Source organism: Dendrobates tinctorius, unplaced genomic scaffold (assembly GCF_039654945.1).
Source record: "Dendrobates tinctorius isolate UK_male_01 unplaced genomic scaffold, ASM3965494v1 ptg000356l, whole genome shotgun sequence".
NCBI lineage: Eukaryota > Metazoa > Chordata > Amphibia > Anura > Dendrobatidae > Dendrobates > Dendrobates tinctorius.
In genome coordinates, this window is record NW_027362022.1 from 220,195 (window position 1) to 243,308 (window position 23,114).

The 23,114-nt window shown below is 53.2% G+C and overlaps 1 protein-coding gene across 1 annotated transcript; it reads left to right on the forward strand.

Moving 5' to 3' along the window:
- The first annotated feature begins 678 nt into the window (after positions 1 to 678).
- SRRT (serrate, RNA effector molecule) lies at positions 679 to 15,823 on the forward strand. The gene is made up of 20 exons (XM_073562514.1): positions 679 to 818; positions 2,071 to 2,192; positions 8,448 to 8,576; positions 8,671 to 8,817; positions 8,894 to 9,082; positions 11,554 to 11,723; positions 11,813 to 11,964; positions 12,034 to 12,150; positions 12,335 to 12,455; positions 12,541 to 12,680; positions 12,807 to 12,868; positions 12,942 to 13,020; positions 13,100 to 13,276; positions 13,997 to 14,170; positions 14,289 to 14,442; positions 14,660 to 14,853; positions 14,922 to 15,078; positions 15,172 to 15,261; positions 15,333 to 15,426; positions 15,492 to 15,823. The coding sequence occupies exons 2-20, from the start codon at positions 2,074 to 2,076 to the stop codon at positions 15,565 to 15,567; spliced, it is 2,541 nt and encodes an 846-aa protein (XP_073418615.1). The 5' UTR covers positions 679 to 818; positions 2,071 to 2,073; the 3' UTR covers positions 15,568 to 15,823.
- The last annotated feature ends 7,291 nt before the right edge of the window (positions 15,824 to 23,114 follow it).

The window sequence follows — 23,114 nt, forward strand, 5'->3', positions numbered from 1 at the left end:
GCCATGGGAGCGCCGTCAGTCAGACTTTCAGCTTTTCTTCACTGCTGTCTTAGGAAGTCCATGTAGGGCTGATGCTACTATGGCAACCCCAGAGCCAGCACAATACCAAGGAGACGTTCTTCATAGACGGCAGGCAGAGATCGTGATGGCGGCTCCATACCTCAGTGTTATACACAGTCTCATACTGGCGAGTACCAGACGCCATCGTGTTCAGTCCCAGCACCGACCACCCGCGATCCGTTACATCCAGTCGTGATGGCGTCCTATCGGTTAGAGTAATTTATTACCTTTTACAAACTACAACATCCATTATTTGATCTAGAAGCAGCCGCAGTGCCGGCCACATTGGCTGAGACGGACGACTGTCTGATGATGGAGCGGAGATGGACACGTCGTGTAAATGGCCGGCCAGGACTCACAGACTCGCTTTACCTCAGGTCACACCTGGTCTTACACTCTCCCTGCCTCATAATCTCTCTGGTGACGCCGCCTCCGCCATCTTTGTGTAGGGCAGGTTTCGTGCACAGCCCTCACTGCGCAGCCCCGCGTCCTCATCAGGTCTCACCGCCCAGTCCTCGCCCTCCCACCAGGCTTGTTACCTCACAGCTAGGTCTCTCTCACTGTCTAGTCTCCGTGTTTTAGTTTTGCCCTTACACAATATGGCGGCGCCGTCCTCACTCCCGCCTTCAATGCCCTTCATAGCATTGACTCCGCCCAGGTGACGTATTTCCGGCGGTGACAGGAAGTGACGGATATGTTATTTTCCCGCCTCCATCTTTCTTGTTACTGCAGAAAAACGGGCCGGAGCGTGTGGAAAGGTAGGCTTGTGTATGACAGAGTGAGAAGAAGGGGCTTGGGAAACCCCGCGTCATCAGGGAGGGAGCGGAGTGCAGGACACCCCGGAGTACGGGACGGCCAGCGGCCGTAACCGGGGGAGGACCGGTACTCTACGGGACATACCATGTGCTAGAAGAGGGGGAGCGACGGGACATACCATGTGCTAGAAGAGGGGGAGCGACGGGACATACCATGTGCTGGAAGAGGGGGAGCAGTGGGTCGTACCATGGGATCGGCGGTACGGGACATACCATGTGAGGGAGAGCGGCGGTATGGAACATACCATGGGATAGAAGAGGGGGAGCCGCGGTATGGAACATACCATGGGATAGAAGAGGGGGAGCCGCGGTATGGAACATACCATGGGATAGAAGAGGGGGGAGCGGCGGGAGGGGACATACCATGGGATAGAAGAGGGGGAGCGGCGGGAGGGGACATACCATGGGATGGAAGAGGGGGAGCGGCGGGAGGGGACATACCATGGGATGGAAGAGGGGGGAGCGGCGGTAGGGGACATACCATGGGATAGAAGAGGGGGGAGCGGCGGTAGGGGACATACCATGGGATAGAAGAGGGGGGAGCGGCGGTAGGGGACATACCATGGGATAGAAGAGGGGGGAGCGGCGGTAGGGGACATACCATGGGATAGAAGAGGGGGGAGCGGCGGTAGGGGACATACCATGGGATAGAAGAGGGGGGAGCGGCGGTAGGGGACATACCATGGGATAGAAGAGGGGGGAGCGGCGGTAGGGGACATACCATGGGATAGAAGAGGGGGGAGCGGCGGTAGGGGACATACCATGGGATAGAAGAGGGGGGAGCGGCGGTAGGGGACATACCATGGGATAGAAGAGGGGGGAGCGGCGGTAGGGGACATACCATGGGATAGAAGAGGGGGGAGCGGCGGTAGGGGACATACCATGGGATAGAAGAGGGGGGAGCGGCGGTAGGGGACATACCATGGGATAGAAGAGGGGGGAGCGGCGGTAGGGGACATACCATGGGATAGAAGAGGGGGGAGCGGCGGTAGGGGACATACCATGGGATAGAAGAGGGGGAGCGGCGGTAGGGGACATACCATGGGATAGAAGAGGGGGGATCGGCGGTACGGGACATACCATGTGAGGGTGAAGAGGGGGGAGTGGTTGTACTTGAGCCCCCTGTATTGGGGTGGGTGCCCCCTATGTTGCATGTTTGGGCTCCTTCACTTGTGCCGTCTTGTCTTCTCGGCAGATAATGGGGGACAGTGATGATGACTACGATCGCCGGCGCAGGGACAAGTTCAAGCGGGAGAGAAGCGACTATGACCGATCCCGGGAGAGAGAGGATCGGCGCAGAGATGACTGGAGCGACAGGTGAGGGCCCGGTACACGGACGGCGGGCAGCTCTATACGTCATATGAATGTACAGCAGGCTGTGTGTATGAGTCAGATATGTTATTTGTAATGTACAGATCACGGGGACCGTGTAATCCACTGGTGACACAGGGTGTCCGTAACGTCGTGGGGCACTTGTGACCGGTCACCGGAAAGCAACAAATGACGATAGAAATGTGAAATCTGCTCCAAATAAAGGAGAACTCTCCCGGTTTTCGGAATCCGTGACCCAAGCGCTGCATGAATCTCGGCACCTTTATGACGAAGCGCCAGCACATAGGGATAACATGACTCGGTGGGAGCAGCAGGAGGCGGCAGTGCGGTGGAGGCGCCCCGCTCTGGCGGCCGAGGCGATGCGGGAGAGCGACCTCTGTGCGTGTGCTCGACAGTTACGCTGCAGCTCATAAGGTGTTAGACGTCTGTTTTACGGGGAGCAAACATCGGCTGTTGCCGCCATCACACCGGCGGGTAGACGACGCGCGTTTGCTGCAGATATGCCTCATGAGATCGACAGTGATGCAAGGTTTCTGCAGAGGATTGTTTGGCGATGAGGCGACCTTCCATAGCTGAGGACACGTTCAGTGTATGGGCTGCTGAGCGTCCTCACGCCTGCGCTGAGTACGAGCGTAACACCCCTAAAGTGACCGGGTGGGGTGGCCTGATGCGTGAGAAGGCGATAGGCCCATTTTTTTTTTCGTGGAGCAGTCTGTGACAGGAGACACATATGTTGACGGCGCTCCTCCACACTACGCCACCATTGCTCTGAGTTTCTGGATAGGACATTCCCCCGGCGGTGGACAGGCAGGGGATCTGTCCAGCCATGGCCACCACGATCCCCAGATCTGACGCCCGTAGACTTTTACTTTTGGGGTCATGTGAAGTAACGTGTGTACAGTGAGCGTGTTAGCACAGAGAATCCCAGCCGTTCTGCACGCGGTTACACCGGACGTCCTGACCCGTGTGCGGCAGGATCTTCACTATCGTCTGGATGTGTGTAGGGCAGAACATGGAGCCCACATCGAGCTGCTCTGAAACCGGGAGAGTTTCCCTTTTATTTGGAGCAGATTTCACATTTCTATCGTCTTTTGTTGTTTTCCTGTGACCGGTCACAAGTGCCCCATGACGTTACGGGCGCACTGTGCAATCAAATATATTTTTAGTACAATTTTAAATGAACTACTTTGATAGTTTTTTTTTTTTTTTTTATTTATTGACACTTATGTGGCCACTGGGGGCTGCCATTTCATGTGGCAGCCATGGGCATAAGAGACTGCAGTCAGGCACTGACCGCATCTCTTACATTGAGGCCGCTGCCTCTTAGCTGTGACCTGGGCACGCACCCCCTGGGCTGTCCAGGTCACAGCTCTGGCAGGAGATCGCGGCCATTTTGTTGTAGCCCGCAGCATAACTCCCATGTGCACAGTACGCAGCGTAGCGTTCATTACAGAACCCTGCCTGCACATGAATGATGACGTCATCAGGGTGGGCGGGGTTAGCGCCCAATGCGCTCTCCTTCAGTCCCAGAAGAGGAGCTGCTGCCAGAGAGTCCAGAGTGATCTCTGTGCCTGTCTGCTGGTGATCTGTGCCCCCCCTTCCCACCAGGGCTGTATGTAACATAGTAACATAGTAATATAGTTTTGAAGGCTGAAGGAAGACCTTATGTCCATCTAGTTCAGCCTATTTTTAGTGCAGCTGTTCTGCATTATTGATCCTGGGGAAGGCAAAAAACCCACAGAGTAGAAGCCAATTTTCTCCATAGGGAAAAAAGTTCCTTCCCCTAAGCTGGGTCACCCATCTACCTATAATATTCTGTTATTTGTAACCTTCTATACTGTTACTCACAAGAAAAGCCTCCATTCCTTTCTTACATTCATTCGGTTAGTTGGCCATCACCACTTCCTCAGGAAGCGAATTCCAGAGCCTCACTGCTCTTACCGTGAAGAACCCTCTTCTATGCTGGTGCAGAAATTGTCTTTCCTCCACACGAAGAGAATGCCCCCTTGTTCTTGTCACAGTCCTTGGTACAAACAGTTCATTGGAGCAATCTCTGTATTGCCCTCTGATATACTTGTACATATATATTAGGTCTCCCCTAAGTCTTCTCTTTTCTAGAGTAAATAGACCTAATTTTGATAACCTTTCTGGGTATTGTAGTGAACCAACTCCATTTATCATTTTAGTAGCCCACCTTTGAACCCTTTCAAGTTCAGTAATGTCTTTCTTGAGCACCGGCGTCCAAAACTGCACACAATCCTCCAAGTGTGGTCTGATGAGTGATTTGTACAGAGGGAGAATTATGTTTTCATCTCGTGTCCCCAGGCCTCTTCTAATGCATCCCATGACCCTATTTGCTTTGGTGGCAGCTGCCTGACACTGGGCACTCCAATTTACCTTCTTATGGACTAAGATGCCGAAGTCTTTTTCCATGTCTGATTTCCCCAGCAGTTTCCCAATTAGTAAGTAATTGTAGCCTCTGTTTCTCCTTCCCATGTGCATAACCTTACACTTATCTGTGTTAAACCTCATTTGCCATTTTTCAGCCCAATTCTCCCATTTACTCAAATCTGTCTGTAGTTGCAAACTGTCCTCCTTTGTGTTAACTACCTTACATAGTTTTGTATCATCTGCAAATGCTGATATTTTACTGTGTAAGCCATCCACTAGATCATTAATAAATATATTAAATAGTAGAGGGCCCAATACAGACCCCTGTGGTCCCCCACTAGTGACTCTGGCCCAATCTGAGGATGCCCCATTAGTAACCCGTGCCCCAGAAGTGCTGTATGTCCCCCACCGGTGATGTCTATAGCGCGTGTGTGAGCGCTCCGCTCTCCTGACACAGGGCAGTGGAGTCAGTAAACCAAACCTCCGACTCCCTCATACAGGGCTCATGTGTGAGTGATAACTTTCCTGTAGTAAAATGGTGACATCAGGCTTTTAATTGTTATTATGATACAATAATAAAGCCATTTAGATAAAACATAAAATATAATTATTGGAATACAACTTTAGAACTAAAAAAAACTTTTGCATATTTACTACTAATTATACACTCTGCAGTAAGTGGGGGGGGGAAAGGTGCTGAATAGTGAATGTGCAGGGGATGAATGGGTTCTGAGAAAGTGTCGCCCCCATCAGATCCTCCCTCACATCTGACCGCATTATTTTAAGGCTAAGTGCCCACGTTGCAGAATTGTCCTCAGCATTTCCGCAACTCCCTGCCGCAGGTAAAACACATGCGGAATTCGCATGCGTTTTCCCACAAAACACAAGCGTTTTTAGCTTGCAGAATGCTTGCGCTTTCCATGCGATATCAAGCATTGCTTGGAGAAGTGGTTGACAGGTTGGTCACACACAGCATAGTGCTTGACAAGTGTGACCTCCTTTTTACTATTGCTGCTGCCTATGTATACAGTCTCCTCCAGACCCTGGGCACCATCCGCACATGAAGCGCTCACTTTACACGTGGGTGGGCATAGCCACATGCGGAAAGTGAATGTTTCAATGCAATTCTATGGCGGCGGCGGCACCGGCAGACCTCTTCTGGGTTTATAATCTTGCAGAACTTTTTTTCCACTAAGGCCTGGAGAATCTGGCTGCTGTGAGGAGCTTTACTATTTTTCACTGTCAGCATCTTAGTTACAATTTTTTTTGTTGTCACAAACATATCGAACGTTGATGGCAAAATAGTTCACTCTGTGACGTGTGCAGGCGTCCATTGTAAGAAACACAGATCGTCTCTAGAGTCTTCTTCAAGACTTCTCAATTTAAATGAGGTCAGTCCGGTCCGATGGGCGGTGTTTGCGATCTTTGCCGCCTCCCCATCCTTGGCCGCCGTCCGCAGTTTTTCTATGAATAGGTACAATTTTTTCGCGCGTGCACTAAGCATTCTTGGCTCGCGCATGCACAATATGCTTTACCCAACTGCGGGCAAAGCCGAAAAGCCTGACAGCGCATGTGCCGGATAGCTAGGCCCCGGAACACAGCAAAATACTTCCGAGGCTTAGTTAGATCAGCCTGCACTCATTTTGTGCAGGCTGATCACATCTATAGCATGCAGATCTGCATGCCATATGAGCTGTCAGCGCTGCAGCTTCTATACACTGACATCAAAGAGCATACCTGACATGCACTGTGCATGACAGGAAGTCTCTGCGCTCTGGTAACCCGGATGTCGTCATGACATCGGGTTACCATGGGAGCGACAGCCCCTCTGCCTGCTCCCGGAACGCTGCGATCATTTTTAATCAGTGTTTCGGGGGGTTAAAGTGCCGGGAGCGGTCCGTGACCACACCTGGCACTTAGTGCTGGGTGTCAGCTGTGAGAATGGACGGGATAATACGTCAGATGCAATCAGCCACACTCACGGGGGGAGCGTGGCTGATCGCATCTGACGTATTATCCCGTCCATGGTCATTAAGACCCAGGGAACATGGTCGAGATAGTACGTCATATGTCGGAAAGGGGTTAAACACATGTCATTGTTACAGTAACTTTGTCACAGTTACTTACAAAATATCTTGTAAGGCTGGCGTTTTTTAGCGCATCGTGCGCGTCCATGCGCCCCTATGTTTAACATGGGGGCATATGGTCTAGCGTTTGCACACATTTGTGTGCGTTTTCATGCGCATGCGTTTTCTTTGTAGTGTGCGCCTAGGCACGCCAGACGCAACCTGTTGCATTTTTGGTCAGTCCAACCTGTCAAAAAAGCGCGTGCGCATGGAATGCGCCAAAAAATCACATTAGTCTATGGAAACGCAGGAGTGCGCATATCCAAACGTGCTAAGAGGAAAAACAAATAAAACATCAAACATACAGAGACGACATATACTGGAATGTTGATTTATGCCCGGTTTATTGGAAGTTTAGTCATGCTTTTGGAAGTACTGACTTTAATCCTGCTCTCCTGTTTACGCCACGAGTTCTGAGATGAGTGCAGGCATTCCTTCCCTGTGTGTTTGTTATTTTTCCCCTTCTCTGTAGAGGAGCTTCAGTATTTATCATGATCATAAACTGCAGCACAGATTCATCTAGTCTAGACCTTAGATCAGGAATAGGACAGACATTTATAGGACATTTCATAACTTTCCCAAATTCTTATGAAAAAAATATTCCCCACAAATTGCATTGAACTACAACTCCGAAAATAATAAATTGGGTACCGGAATCGTTCCATTTTATACCGACTCCAACGCCACCAAAATGGGCTCCGACTCCACAGCCCTGTCCTGAAATACTCTGTGCTGCTGTCACCCTGCTCCTTCCACCATATGTCTCCATCTGTGACACCCCCCCCATCCCATAGACCAGCACATCTCTCTGTCCCGCTCCCCATTTGTGCTCTCTATCCCCCTGTGCCTGATCGCTCTCCCCATTTGTGCTCTCTATCCCCCTGTGATAGTGAGCAACACCAACTAACAGATTCCTTGCTGCCAGCCATCCTCAGTGACCGTCTACTTGTCAGTATAGCTTTGCAGTCACCAACAAAATGACTCCGCATTGTGCTCCTAAATGTCATCCTCTCTTATCGCTTAGCAAACACCCAGAAGGGGAGGAGACATCACACCCATGTCAGCAGATTCCGCCCATATTTACTGCAGTGCAGTAGTGTGAGCTGGTTGTACACTAGGTTTTCGTCACATTTCAGTAGCTGCTCCCCCTAGTGTCTAGTGGAAATGCCAAACTTTAAAAATTATTTTTCATATTTTACTAAACTATAAACAAATGATATTGTTTAAGAGATAAACATTAAATCTTTACATTTTTTCAATTGCTGGAAAAAAATTTTTTTTTGGGTGGCACCTTCCCTTTAAAAACAAATAAGAAAGTGGGAAACCACAAGATGGCGCCACCTCGCTATACATGAAAGTCAGTGCAAGTCATGCTGGCAGTCAGAACTGATGAGGGGGAAAAAGCAGACTTTAACCCTTCATGGGACGTCTGTACCAAACACAAGGAAGTGTGAGCTGACAAACGTTACCTGTACAGCGACGTGGCGCCATCTTGTGGATTCCCACGGTTTTTTGTTTGTAATATGATTTACATTATTAGTGTGATATTTGGTTTATAGATATGTTTGGTGTACATTTTCTATGTGGTGTATGTTCTATGTATTGGACCGTGCGGAGGCGTTAATCTGCATTTGTGATGTGACTGTGGACATACTTGTTAGCGGTCAGTTATCTGCGGCGTCTGTGCTGCGAGACTAATGGCGCGCCGCTCTGCTTCACTCAGGGAATGGGACCGCGGGCGAGAGAGGAGAAGCCGCGGAGAATACAGAGAATACGACCGCAGCCGAAGGGAGAGGTTCACCCCACCGCGACATGAGATGAGCCCCTCTCAGAAACGCATGAGGAGAGACTGGTGAGAGCAGAGCCGCCAGCATCCCTGCTGTGGTGGCGGGAGGCCCCTGTGCGCCGGCGGGTTCACGTTGATGAAGGGGTGTCTTATCTTTCAGGGATGACCATAATTCGGACCCGTACCACAGCGGCTATGACATGCAGTACTCTGGCTCGTCGGGCGCCCCCACGTACGGCCCCCCACAGCCCTGGGCTCATCCAGAAATGCATGTCATGCAACATCATGGGATCCCCATACAGGCCAGGTAGGATCTCCCACCTCGTCGCCTGTGGAGTGCCCCCTGTATGTGTATAATATGCCTTCTATATATTCTCCCTCAGGCTTGGGAACCTCCATGACGTGGACATGGGCACTCCAGTGCCGGTTATGAAGACCTTTAAGGAGTTCCTGCTGTCCCTGGAGGACACGGTGGATGAGACGGAGGCAGTGCGCCGCTACAACGAGTACAAGATGGAGTTCAGGCGGCAGCAGATGCAGGATTTCTTCCTGGCACATAAAGACGAGGAGTGGTATGTGACCCCCGAGTACTGTGTTCTTCTACCCTGTGGTGTCGCCCTCTTACCCTGCCCCTCCAGTGTTGTGCTGCTCCTCTCCCTTCTGCCACCCTTCTCAATTTCCACTTTCTGGTGTTCTTCTATCTCTTGTCCCTCTGCCTCCTCTTTGGTCATCCCCCTTCCTCTCTCTGCCGCCTTTGTCGTTCATCCTCTCCCCTCTCCAGCTCCTCCTTGGCTGTCATCTCCCACTCTCCACCTCCTCCTCCTCGGCTGTCCCCTCTTTCCTCCCTGTGGCTCTTTGTCGCCTCCTCCCCTACTCCTCCTCGGCCATCGTCCCCAGTCTCCTCTTCGGCTGTCGTCTCTCCTCTCCATGGCTCTCTGTCGCCCCTTCCGTGCTCCTCCTCGGCCGTCGTTCCCCCTCCGTCCTCTGCGTGGCTGCTCCTCGGCCGTCGTTCCCCCTCCGTCCTCTGCGTGGCTGCTCCTCGGCCGTCGTTCCCCCTCCGTCCTCTGCGTGGCTGCTCCTCGGCCGTCGTTCCCCCTCCGTCCTCTGCGTGGCTGCTCCTCGGCCGTCGTTCCCCCTCCGTCCTCTGCGTGGCTGCTCCTCGGCCGTCGTTCCCCCTCCGTCCTCTGCGTGGCTGCTCCTCGGCCGTCGTTCCCCCTCCGTCCTCTGCGTGGCTGCTCCTCGGCCGTCGTTCCCCCTCCGTCCTCTGCGTGGCTGCTCCTCGGCCGTCGTTCCCCCTCCGTCCTCTGCGTGGCTGCTCCTCGGCCGTCGTTCCCCCTCCGTCCTCTGCGTGGCTGCTCCTCGGCCGTCCCCCCCCCCCCCCCCCGGCCGCTCCTTGGCTCTGTCGTCTCATCCCCTGCTGTCTGATCCCTCCGTGTGGCCCCCATGTGTGATGATATGATGATACCTGTGATTTGATGTTGGCTGTTTTCTCCGCTTTTCTCCTTCTCTGAAGACGCTCCAGGTGCAGCCGCCGTCCTCCTTCTGGCGCCGCGTTGTTTTTTTGTTTACTTTTTTTTTCCCTCCGGTTCGCCACTTTTTCCGTTTTGTAGTCAGTCAGGATTTGTTGTTTTCTTTAGTTTCTGATGTCTGAGGTTAGAAAGTCAGAGCCTGTAACCCCCAAATCTCCAGGAAATGTTATATACCGAAACGTCTGCCCGCTGCCGAGCAGGTAACGCTGGGGGTGGAGCCTGCTGTCTGATCAGCCGCTTTGTGCGGGGGTGGGGCTGCTGGGGGCGGGGCCAGTGTGTGGGGGGAGGAGCAAAAAGTGGTATACTCCAGTCACAGCCAGAGCTGCAGCCACATTATATTTTATCCTCCAGTCACTGCCAGAGCTGCAGCCACATTGTATTTTATCCAGTCACAGCAAGATCTGCAACCACGTTGTATGTTATACTTCAGTCACAGCCAGAGCTGCAGCCACATCGTGACTTATGATCCAGACACTATTCTGCAGTTACATCCAGGGCTGTGGAGTCGGTAAGCCAAACCTGCGACTCCGACTCCTCAATTTCCCTTACACCGACTCCGACTCCCACACATATTGCTTATATTTAAATGAAAAATTTATTGTAGTACAATGTGAACCTCAGACATTTAATCATTTTTATGATCCAATAATCAAGATATTTAGATAGAACAGAATATATATTGGTGTACTACCCAGTTTTCATTCTTTTTGGTACAGATACGATATGGATAGACAGATATGGATAAATGGATAGAGCAGATTTCTAATCTGCTTTTGCTATTGAAAACATTATCTATGAGCTCAAAAACCTTTCAGGTGATGCGGTTTTTTAAAAAGATGATCAGCTTTTGCAGCTGAAAAACGTATCCTCAAAAAACACAGGAAAAACGCTGTGTGTGAATGTAGCCTTAGATCAGGAATAGAACAGCCATTTATAGGACATTTCATAACTTTCCCAAACTCCTATGAAAAAATATTCAGCACATCCTGCATTGAATTACTGTACCCAATTTATTATATATTTTAGGAGTCGGTCCATTTTATACCGACTCCGACTCCACCAAAATGAGCACCGACTCCACGACTCCGACTCCACAGCCCTGGTTACATCGTCTGAGCTCTAGTTATTCTCGGAGCTGCAGCGAGCCCGTCATGTGCTGTGCAGAGGCAGCAGGTCTGCGCTGGCACTCCAGGACACCAGCAGAGTTTGGACGCAGCTCTGACTGGAGTATAACCATTCATCTTGGATTTGGGGGGCTATGCTGCTGGTTAGTGGGGACAGTAGTCAGTGTTGTGATTGTAGATGTGTGTTGCGCCCCCGGCTGCAGTCTGGTGCCACCTGGGAGTGCACACGGTGCTGCGGCTCCTGCTGCGGGCAGTGTCAGGACGCAGGGCTGTAGCGATGGGGCTGGTGACTGTGACTTCCTGCACCCAGTCTCATTGTCTCTTTCTCTCTCCCCATCGCCATCCCTTTCCCATCCTTCCTCTTTCCATTTGTCGCCTGTGGCTTCTCAGGTTCAGATCGAAGTATCACCCGGATGAGGTGGGCCGCCACCGGCAGGAGTCGCAGGCTGCGCTGCGCAACAGACTGAACTCCTTCCTCTACTTAATGGAGAACAACTGGTTAAACGAGATCCAGCTGGACATGGAGAAGGCGCCGTCCATCATCAAACTGCTGGACGCAGGTAAGGAGACGGCGGGCGTGGGGGCCTCAATGTCCGCAGTGGGAGCTGTCGACCCTCTAAGCCGGAATCTTTATTTTTACTGCTTGCAGCTGTTATAAAGATGGAAGGAGGAACAGAGGTGGACCTAAAAATCCTGGACGAGGAAGAAGAGCAGGCAAAACGTGAGGCCGCAAAGAAAGAGGAGGCCCGCACCACTGAGGGGCAGAGCAAGCCCCCAGAAGAGAAGGAGGCGCCAGCTAAGGTGAGGCGGTGAAGGTGGGGCGGGACGTGGGCAGAGGGTCGAGCTAACAATTGTTGGGCCTATGTGCAGGTGGAGCCGGAGAAGGAGCCTGAAGAAGAGGCGAAACCACCAAAGCCAGAGGAGAAGGAGGAAGAAAAAAAGGTGGAGAAGGTGGAGAAGGAGGAGCCGGAGCGTGAAAATAGGAAAGTGAGTGAGCGTGCTGCTCCTGATGGTAGACTCCTTCCCGGTGGCTGCCTCTTTAACACCCCTCCCGGTGCGCGCTCCCGATTGCGGCCGCCCTCACTGGCAGAATTATAAATCTTTAAAGATAAAGGGTCCTGTCCCTTTAGGCTGAACTCGCCCCATTGCGGGCGTCTTCCTTTTCTCTCAGTCCACCAAAAGAAAGAGGAAGCGGAGCGGAGACAGTGATGACGGCAGCGACTCTGAGTCCGGATCTGCTTCTGAGCCTGGAAGTCCCAAACCGGAGAATGAAGAGACCCCAAACGGCCGAGGTGAGTCTCGCAGTGGGGGGCTGCGGTCATACGACCCCTCGCTGTGATCGGTTCTGTAGATCGTGACCCTGGTGTCTCCCGATAGAAGCATCTCCCAAAGAGGAAGAGGAAAAACCTAAAGAAAAGCCGAAAGAGGAGATCGTGAAGCCTCGACCGCTGCACAAGACCTGCTCCCTCTTCATAAGGAACGTCGCCCCCAACATCTCCAAGGCCGAAATCACTGCGGTGCGTGTCCGAAACAGCCAGCAGAACAGTGAGCGAAGCTCTAGAGTGCAATACAAGTGCTGTATCTTCCCTCTCGATGCTTTACACTGCAGTTCTGCTCCACCTAATGACTTTCTCTCCCTGCAGCTGTGTAAGAGATATACCGGTTTCCTGCGGGTGGCGCTGTCTGATCCTCAGCCTGAGAGAAGGTAAGTCACTTTCTTGGTGGGGTTGTGTGCCATGTCTTTCCACATCGGTGACCTTTATCGGCGTCCGCTTTAGGTTTCTGCGGAAAGGATATGTGACGTTCGATCGTGGTGTGAACATCAAGGAGATCTGCTGGAACCTGCAGAATATCCGGGTACGGCCCCTCCTGACTCCTAAGATTAAAGCTGTACCGCGCCTTTTGTTTTTTTTGCTCACCCCTCTGTGTCTTGCAGCTTCGCGAGTGTGAGCTGAGCCCAGTGGTGAACAGAGAACTGTCCTGGAGGATCCGGCACGTGAGCGGCATCACACAGCACCGGCCCATCCTGCGCAACGACATCAAACTGGCTGCCAGGCTCATCCACGCCCTGGACGAGCGCGGGCAGCTGTGGAAGGAGCCGCAGGACGGGGAGGTGAGGGTGGGGGGCAAGGGCGGCTGCCGTCCTATGGTTCCTGGCGGTGGACGGGGGCGGCTGCCGGCCTATGGTTCCTGGCGGTGGACGGGGGCGGCTGCCGGCCTGTGGTTCCTGGCGGTGGACTGGGGCGGCTGCCGGCCTGTGGTTCCTGGCGGTGGACGGGGGCGGCTGCCGGCCTGTGGTTCCTGGCGGGGGACGGGGGCGGCTGCCGGCCTGTGGTTCCTGGCGGGGGACGGGGGCGGCTGCCGGCCTGTGGTTCCTGGCGGGGGACGGGGGCGGCTGCCGGCCTGTGGTTCCTGGCGGGGGACGGGGGCGGCTGCCGGCCTGTGGTTCCTGGCGGGGGACGGGGGCGGCTGCCGGCCTGTGGTTCCTGGCGGGGGACGGGGGCGGCTGCCGGCCTGTGGTTCCTGGCGGGGGACGGGGGCGGCTGCCGGCCTGTGGTTCCTGGCGGGGGACGGGGGCGGCTGCCGGCCTGTGGTTCCTGGCGGGGGCGGCTGCCGGCCTGTGGTTCCTGGCGGGGGCGGCTGCCGGCCTGTGGTTCCTGGCGGGGGACGGGGGCGGCTGCCGGTTCCTGGCGGGGGCGGCTGCCGGTTCCTGGCGGGGGCGGCTGCCGGTTCCTGGCGGGGGACGGGGGCTGCTTATGGGTCCCTGTGGATGGTGGGCGGGCGATCGTTAGCAGCTCCTGGTTTTGACGTTTCGTCTGTTCCTTCCTGCCAGGAAGTCTCCGCTCAGAATCCTATACTGAAAAATATCACCGATTATCTGATCGATGAGGTCAGCGCCGAAGAGGAGGACCTGCTGTGGGGGGCTGGGAGGACTGCTGGAACGGAGCCCCCTAAGGAAGGGAACCCCACAGAGATAAGCGTGGAGAGGGACGACAAGCTCATTAAGGTGCGGAGTCACGGCCAACAGATCCCGGAGAGCTTCACCCTCTGCTCTCAGGACGCTTAGGTTAGATGTGGCTTTAGGGGGGTGCATCAGCCATGACACTTAACTCTTCATATCCTAGGTCCTGGACAAGCTCCTACTGTATCTGCGCGTCGTTCACTCCGTCGACTACTACATCAATTGTGACTATGCCAGTGAGGATGAGATGCCGACGCGCTGTGGGATCATGCACGTGCGAGGACCCATCCCGCCGAATCGCGTCTCCCACAGAGAAGGTGGGTTTCACGGCATCCTGCATTTTCAGTATCTCTGCATCCTATGAGTGGAGATTACTCACAGCTGAGAGTTTATCCCATGTGTAGTAAAGGCAGCAGCTCTTACACTGACACACTGTAACAAAGTGTCAGCTGTGTGAGCAGGGATAGGTAGTGTAGGCATCCAGTCACTGACCGGAAGCAGAGATCTGGCAGTCACATGACTCTCTCCCATCAGTGGCGGACTGGCAGAAGACGTTTGAGGAGAAGCTGGCCCCGCTGTTTGCCGTGCGAGAGACTCTGTCCGAGGAGGAGGCCGTGAAGGTCGGGAAAAAAGACCCGGAGCAGGAGGTGGAGAAGTTTGTGACAGCAAACACCCAGGAGCTGGGCAAGGAGAAGTGGCTGTGCCCGCTGAGTGGAAAGAAGTTCAAGGTACTGTGGAGGGTCCCGAGGCCGGGTACCAGGGGCTCCCGACGGCACTAACCACCCGTCCTCCGCAGGGGCCCGAGTTTGTACGGAAACACATCTACAATAAGCACGCCGAGAAGATCGAGGAGGTGAAGAAGGAGGTTGTGTTCTTCAACAACTTCTTGATGGACAGCAAGCGGCCTGCCCTGCCCGAGGTCAAACCCATCCAGGCCCCCATAGCCGGGCAAGGTAGGTCCACTGCCGGGGGCTCCCATCCATCTTGTCACCCTACGGGGGCTGCTCCTCTGTGTGGTGGTGTCTGATTCTTGGCTTCTCCTGCAGGTTTGGCCCCGGGGCTGCTGTACCCTCACCAGGGCCCCCAGGCCCTCCTGCCGTACGGGCAGCCTCGCCCGCCGGTCCTGGGTTACGGGGGTAAGTAGGGTTTGGTTAGTCGGGGTTCTCTTCTGGTGACTTGGTGTAACGATTGACCTCTTCTCCCGCAGCGCCCCAGTTCCCTCCCAATCCTTATGGCGCAGGACGAGGATATGATGCATTCAGGGGTCAGGGTGGCGTCTACCCAGGGAAACCCCGAAACCGGTGAGTACTGATCTGCCATCGTTGCCCCCTCCCCCGAGCACAGTACTGACCATCCTCGCCCACAGGCTGATGAGAGGAGACCCCCGCTCTATTATCGAATACCGAGACCTGGACGCACCGGACGATGTGGATTTCTTTTAACTCCTGTGTTTATTACACGGCCCCTCACTTGCTCCCCCCAGCCGTCAGGTATTACCACCGCTTCCTCCATCATTACCTTCTGTTTTTTTAGTGACTTTTCAGGACTTCACCTGCTGTTTGGTTCTTTAACTTTTTTTTATTTTTTTCCTGACGTTGGATGTATTGTGATGGGGGGGGGGGGGGGGAGGAGGTTATTGCGACTGTAGACACTGAACATGGAATGTTTTATAATAAACCTGTAACTATTGGCACGGTGTGACGTCTTATTATATAAAGGAAAAGCGCGTATGAGAGCGATCCTGCACTGAGCCACCAGAGGGCAGCGGAGAGCGGGTACTCGCACCACCACAAGATGGCGATAAAGGCACAGGCAATAACGCTTCTACATGTTTTCATGAGTGGCCGGGTCCAGTTAGGACGCGTGGCCGGGTCCAGTTAGGACGCGTGGCCGGGTCCAGTTAGGACGCGTGGCCGGGTCCAGTTAGGACGCGTGGCCGGGTCCAGTTAGGACGCGTGGCCGGGTCCAGTTAGGACGCGTGGCCGGGTCCAGTTAGGACGCGTGGCCGGGTCCAGTTAGGACGCGTGGCCGGGTCCAGTTAGGACGCGTGGCCGGGTCCAGTTAGGACGCGTGGCCGGGTCCAGTTAGGACGCGTGGCCGGGTCCAGTTAGGACGCGTGGCCGGGTCCAGTTAGGACGCGTGGCCGGGTCCAGTTAGGACGCGTGGCCGGGTCCAGTTAGGACGCGTGGCCGGGTCCAGTTAGGACGCGTGGCCGGGTCCAGTTAGGACGCGTGGCCGGGTCCAGTTAGGACGCGTGGCCGGGTCCAGTTAGGACGCGTGGCCGGGTCCAGTTAGGACGCGTGGCCGGGTCCAGTTAGGACGCGTGGCCGGGTCCAGTTAGGACGCGTGGCCGGGTCCAGTTAGGACGCGTGGCCGGGTCCAGTTAGGACGCGTGGCCGGGTCCAGTTAGGACGCGTGGCCGGGTCCAGTTAGGACGCGTGGCCGGGTCCAGTTAGGACGCGTGGCCGGGTCCAGTTAGGACGCGTGGCCGGGTCCAGTTAGGACGCGTGGCCGGGTCCAGTTAGGACGTTTGCAGTTTCTGAATGATTTTCACGCACTGAATTCAAATTTGACAATGAGAATCTTTATTTTCTGTATATACACCACCTCTAGTGCTGAAAACAAGAGGTACAACGATGAATTGCCAAATTTGAGAAGATTAAAAATCTTTATTGATATGGTATAATTAGAATTAAAAACAAACAAGTAAAAAAATGATATAAATCAAGCTAACGGAACAATAAGGAGCATAACAACGGGAAAATAAAAGGTAAGTAGCAGCAATCTGGAGCACAAAGTGCTATTCAAAAAGCAAAAAACTTTGAGGAAAAGCAAGAATCTTCAAAAAAATGACAATGAGGGCAAAACACTGGTGTAGAAACACAAAGTGCATAGTGCAATGGCCACGTATTACACCTTATGAAACCAGCAGCATTCCCAAATCATGAATAGATCCTAAATAAGTTATTTATGAGACGAAGTGGATAAACCATAATCAGTGAAAAGGGCTCCTATAAATTAGTACAATGAATACATGGTGCCAAAAACCATTAGAAAAAGTGGGAAAGACCACCGTATAAAGAGATCACTACAAAGTGCAAAATCATATGGTTGAAATTCAAATATTGTGGTCAATATATATAGGCCATGAAAAGGTTAAAGAACACATAAGATCTTATAGCCATAAAGTGCTTTAGTGCAAAAAATAGGTATTAGACCTACCGGTAATGATGTTTCCAGGAGTCCATCCTGACAGCACCATGGAGGACGTCCTCTTCCTTACAGGGACAGGAAAGCACACAAGAGGTTAAAAGGCCCCGTCCCACCCCTTTCCCTCAGTGACTTAACAAGAACCACAGCGTGGATAATGCTATAACTCTTTTAATGGTATCATCATATTACATCATATGACATAACTTAAAAAACATAACAGGGAGGGAACTACCCGTGCTGTCAGGATGGACTCCTGGAAACATCATTACTGGTAGGTCTTATACCTATTTTCCAGGACGTCCACCTGACAGCACCATGGAAAGTACCAAAGCACCTCCTCAGGGTGGGATCACCGCCTGGAGAACTTTTCTCCCAAATGCGGAATGTTGGCCTGATAGCACGTCAAGTTTGTAGTGCTTGCAAAATGTATTCAGGCTGGCCCAGGTTGCCGCTCTACAAATCTGCTCGACTGAGGCGCCTGCGCGCTCGGCCCAGGAGGCTGAAACTACCCTAGTAGAGTGGGCCCTTAAGGTATCTGGTGGGTTGGCTCCTTCCGACTGGTAGGCGTCTGAAATTACTGATGTGATCCATCTTGCGATGGACGCCTTAGAGGCTTTTCTCCCCCTATTTTTACCCCCGAAGAGGATGAACAAGTCATTGGTGGCCTCTAGATAGCTTATAACTGCCTGGCTTACGTCTAGGGAGTGGAGACGCTGTTCTTTCTCATTGCGGGGATTGCTGCAGAAGGATGGTAGCACTATCTCCTGATTTATATTCTGGTAAGAGGCTACCTTGGGGATAAAAGCCGGATCTAATCTTAAGGTTATATGATCGTCTCTGATCTGGAGATATGGATCCTTGGTGGACAGGGCCTGGATCTCCCCTATTCTTTTGGCCGTGGTGATGGCTACGAGGAAAGCCGTCTTTTGAGAAAGAATGTCCATTTCGACTCTATCACTAGGCATGTAGGGGTCCCTACATAAAGATCTGAGTACCAGGCCGAGGTCCCAGGGCGGGGTGAGCTGCCAAATTGTGGGGCGAAGACGCTGCGTGGCCTTTATGAATCTTACCACCGAAGGATGGGAGGCTAAAGGGTAGTCGAAGAAGGCGCTCAAAGCTGAGATCTGGACCTTTAACGTGCTGGGTTTAAACCCCTTATTATATCCCGACTGCAGAAAGTCTAGGACACTAGGGAGGTCAGGGGTACCTGTCGAGAGGTCAGACCTGCCACCTTCCAGGCAGAATCTCTTCCATATTTTTCTGTAGATTGCGGATGTTACCGGTTTCCTGCTGGCCAGTAGAGTGGATATGACCTGCTCAGATAAGGCTAGTTTCACACTAGCACTTTTGAGCGCAGCGACGGCCTGCGCACGGCCGCCGCTAAGCCCCGCCCCCTGCCGCGCCTCCGCCGATAGCTCCGCCTACCGGCGCATGACGCTGCATGCGCCTTGCATCCCCTATCTTTATCACTGGGGGCGCAGGCCGTGCGCAGTATGCGTTTGGCGGCGCATGCGCCTTTTTGACGGTGCGCCGGAGCAACCAAACTGCAGCAGGTTGCGTTTGGCGCACCGTCAAAAAGGCGCATGTGCTGCCAAACGTATACTGTGCACGGCCTGCGCCCCCAGTGATAAAGATAGGGGGCGCATGCAGCGTCATGCGCCAGTAGGCGGAGCTACCGGCGGAGGCGGGGCTTAGCGGTGGCCGTGCGCAGGCCGTCACTGTGCTCAAAAACGCTAGTGTGAAACTAGCGTAAGCCCTTTGCTCTCAGGATGTCCCTTTCAGGATCCATGCCGAGAGGCGTAGCCTTGCTGGGTCTGGATGGAGAATCGGCCCCTGGTGGATAACATCTCCCTTCAGGGGTAGCTCGACTGGGTTTCCTACTGCCATGGCTCCTAGCAGCGGAAACCAGCTTCTCTTTGGCCAGTATGGCACTATTAATATCACCGACGTGCAGTCCTCGCAGATCTTCCTGAGTACCGCCGGTATCGGCGCCAGTGGCGGGAATGCATACAAGAGGGGTTCCGTCCAGGCCTGGCTCAGGGCATCTACTCCGTCCGGGTGATCTGCTGGGTTCAAGGAGTAGAATCTGGCGACCTTTGAGTTCTTCCGGTTTGTAAACAGGTCTATACTGGGGGTTCCCCAACGCTGACAAAGCTGATGGAAGATTTCTTCGTTTAGCTCCCACTCTGTCGGGCTGACCCGCTGTCTGCTTAGATAGTCTGCTACTACGTTCTGAGAACCCTCTAGGTGGATTGCCGTTATGGAGAGGACCACCTCTTCTGCCCAGGCGAATATTCGACCTGCGAGTGCCTGGAGTGGTCGATGTTTCGGACCTCCCTGGTGTTTCAGTAATGAGACTGCCGTTGTGTTGTCGGACAATATTCGGACGTGTCGATTTCTCACTACCGACCGGTTCTGACGCAGGGCTTCCCAGACCGCATAGAGCTCCCTGAAGTTGGAGGATCTGCTTCTGATGCTGACCGGCCATCTTCCTTGAAAAATTCTCCCTTCTACGTGGGCTCCCCATCCCCACGTACTGGCGTCTGTGGTGATTACCACGTACGGCGAGGTTGTCCATAGCACGCCCACCTGTAAGTTCTGGGGCTGTATCCACCACCGCAGGGATCTTCTTACCGTGTCTGGTAAGGATATGGGCCCGTCGAGAGAATCCTGACGCCTGTTCCATCCTGCGAGGATTTCCTTTTGCAGGGGCCTCGACTGGGACTGGGCCCATCTGACGCATGGAATGCAAGCCGTCATCAGACCCAGAACTTCCATTGCACCTCTTATGGAGGAGCGGTGTCTCAGTAGTCCCTTGACTCTGTCTTGAATTGTCTGAGGGAAAGGGGTGGGACGGGGCCTTTTAACCTCTCGTGTGCTTTCCTGTCCCTGTAAGGAGGAGGAGGACGTCCTCCATGGTGCTGTCAGGTGGACGTCCTGGAAAGATATATTATAGGCCATGATTCGAAATGAGAGATCACAATCTAAAGAACACTTGCAATGTAGAAGAGCCGGGTATCCGGTAGAGGTGGGTGTATGCTCACGGCCAATAGACTGCACACAGCCGCACCTGCTGGATACCCATAGAAGAAGCACTTATTGCGAAACGGCGCTGTCGGGGTGGGAGCGCGCACAGCCGGAGCCTCTGCACTGAAGCAATCTGGCAATTCATCGTACCTCTTGTTTTCACCACTAGAGGTTGTGTGACCGGGATGCGGTCCGGTGACAGAGCTAGGAGACGCGCCCCCTGTGACGCAGCTGGGGGGAGTCCCCCTATGACGCATCCGGAGCTCCCAAGGATGCGGTGGGCTGCCACAGCTGTGGGGGGGGCGCGGTTCCTGGGGAAATGGGGGGGTTGGGTGTGTCTGGAGCATCAGACTGGGGGGGATGGTCGCTGGCAGTGGGAGTGCTGCTGGGGGGCAGAACAGCAGCCGGCAGACCCAGGGGAGAAAACGTCTGACGGGCCATGCGGAGGACCTGCTGACTCGGTAGTCCGGGGCTATCTGATGGGGGAGTGGCCTGGGATATTTAAGGTGGAGCTGCACAGAAACGGGTGCTTCCAGACCCATAATCTGGCAAAGAGTCATAGAGTTGCCAACGCAAGCAGGAGCAGGTGCCGCATTCATGTGTACAGCAGCAGCAGCGCAGTGAGGAGCCCCACGTGAGTGACCCAGCGACCACCGGGTAGCAGCGCAGGAGGTGGTCGTGTGGTCTCCTGATCCAGCAGACTGGATGAGGAGGATCCTTCGGCTGAGATGGGTCCCTGCGCATTCCGGTACCATTCAATTACGCTTCGCTGGTAAGTGATCTTCGTGAAAGTTCGCTCGGTGATGTAGTCTTCTTGCCTCTCCCAAACTTCTGCTAGGGGAAGAAGTGCAAAAGGTAAGGAGTGCGCAACTTCCATGGGAAGAAACTGCCAGCCATGCATTCAGTAGACTGCGGCGGAAGAGACACCAGACTTCGCGTCTAGCCTGAGGGAGATTGTTAGGGAATCTGTGAGATCCCTTTCCCAAAAATGTGGCCATAAGGGGAAGAACAGGGAACACTAGATCCCTGGTGTCGGACAGTGTGAGTGGCTCGGGTGAGATGGTCTCAGCCTCGTCTGCTTCGACTTCATCCTCTTAGGTTGCCCAGTCAAGCCGTTCTTGCTTCGCTGTTGACCAGGTGAATAAGCTGGTAAGGGTGGTTAATAATACCATGGGGATTGTTGAGCCCCAGCCAGAGAAATCCATGTAGGAGGCTGTCCTGTTCGGAGGTCTGGGTCAGAGAACACGCAGATCCTTTCTGCTGAACGATAAAATCCACTCTTATTCTACGGGAATGGAAGAGACCAGAACTGAAGGGCTCTTTACCTCCGGCCTTCAAAAGAAGGTATCCTGTTGGAGTCTGCCTCGTCTTCGTGGGATAAAGCCCTGAAGATGGATGCGGTGGTCGCTACGGCGTCTAGGAAAGCTTCGCTACCGTTTGAGGACTTGGAAAATCTAAAAGACCCACTCGATAGGAAGGCAGATCCCTTTGTAAAAGGCACCTGGGAAATGGCGGTGGGGTCCCTTAGGCCGGCGGTGGCAGCCACCTGTACAGCCAGGTCTTTAAATAGTCTGGCTGGACCAGTTAGAGTGACAATGGACAAGACATCCAGAGAAATCATCCGGACTACTCTTCGCATGAAAGAGTTAAATCAGCCGCATGCTCAATCATTTGCAAAATATTTAATTTATGTGAATAATTACACCACAAAAAGCAAAAAAACTCTAGTGATGAAACAGATAAAGTAGTGTGTGACGTTTCGACCCCGTCTGGGCCTTTTTCAAACAACGTTAGACCAGTCAAAATATATATACGCATTATTTAACAGAATCAAAGGAATATTAAAAAAAAAAAATATATAAAAAGACGGAATCGAAACGTCACACGCTACTTGATCTTTCATCACTAGAGAATTTTTGTGGTGTAATTACATAAATATTTTGCAAGTGATTGAGCGTGCGGTAGACTTAACTCTTACATGTTGAGTCTTGGATACTTCCAGTTCAGCTAGCACCTCCTTTCTACAAAGCGGGGTGCGCGCCTCCTTTCTGCTTATCTACTCTTCGCAAGATGCAGGGAGCTGCAGCTTTTCTATCAGACGCGTAGGTGGACTCGTGTTAGCCGCAACAGCTGCGGCCCTTTCTAATGCAGCCCGAAGGGTTTTGTGGCTGAAGTGTTGGCTGGGAGACCTCCAGGCCAGGTCGAAGCTTTTCACCATCCCTTGTGAAGAGGAACACCTATTTGGACCAGTGTTGGACGACCTTCTGGAAAAGGTGGGGGACAATAAAAAAGTTCCTTAACCTGTCGGCTCCTTCCTAAGAACGTTCCTTCAACAGGAGAAGATTCGGCCGTAGAAAGTCTTCCAGGGAGAAAAGCAGATGGGATGACAGGAAAAAGAAAGGATACATGTTTGGTTCCTCGTGGAATCACAGGAAACCGCCCCAATGACTGCCGGCCTAGGTAGGGGGAAGGCTCTCAGCCTTCTGCCCGACCTGGTCAAAAATTTCAAATAGCAGATGGATCCATAATCTGATCAGTTCAGGACTAAGATTGGGGTTCCGTTTAGTACCTCAGGCAAACTTATGATAACTCCCACTCGTTCCTCAGTGGCAGAACAGCAGGCCCTGGAGCCAGAAGTCCTGGAACTATGGCACATGGCAGTCTTGGTGGAGGTTCTTGTGTCAGAAAGCCGTAGGGGGTTCTACTCCCCATCTTCCTGGTTAAAAAACAAGACTGTTCCTTCCGGACC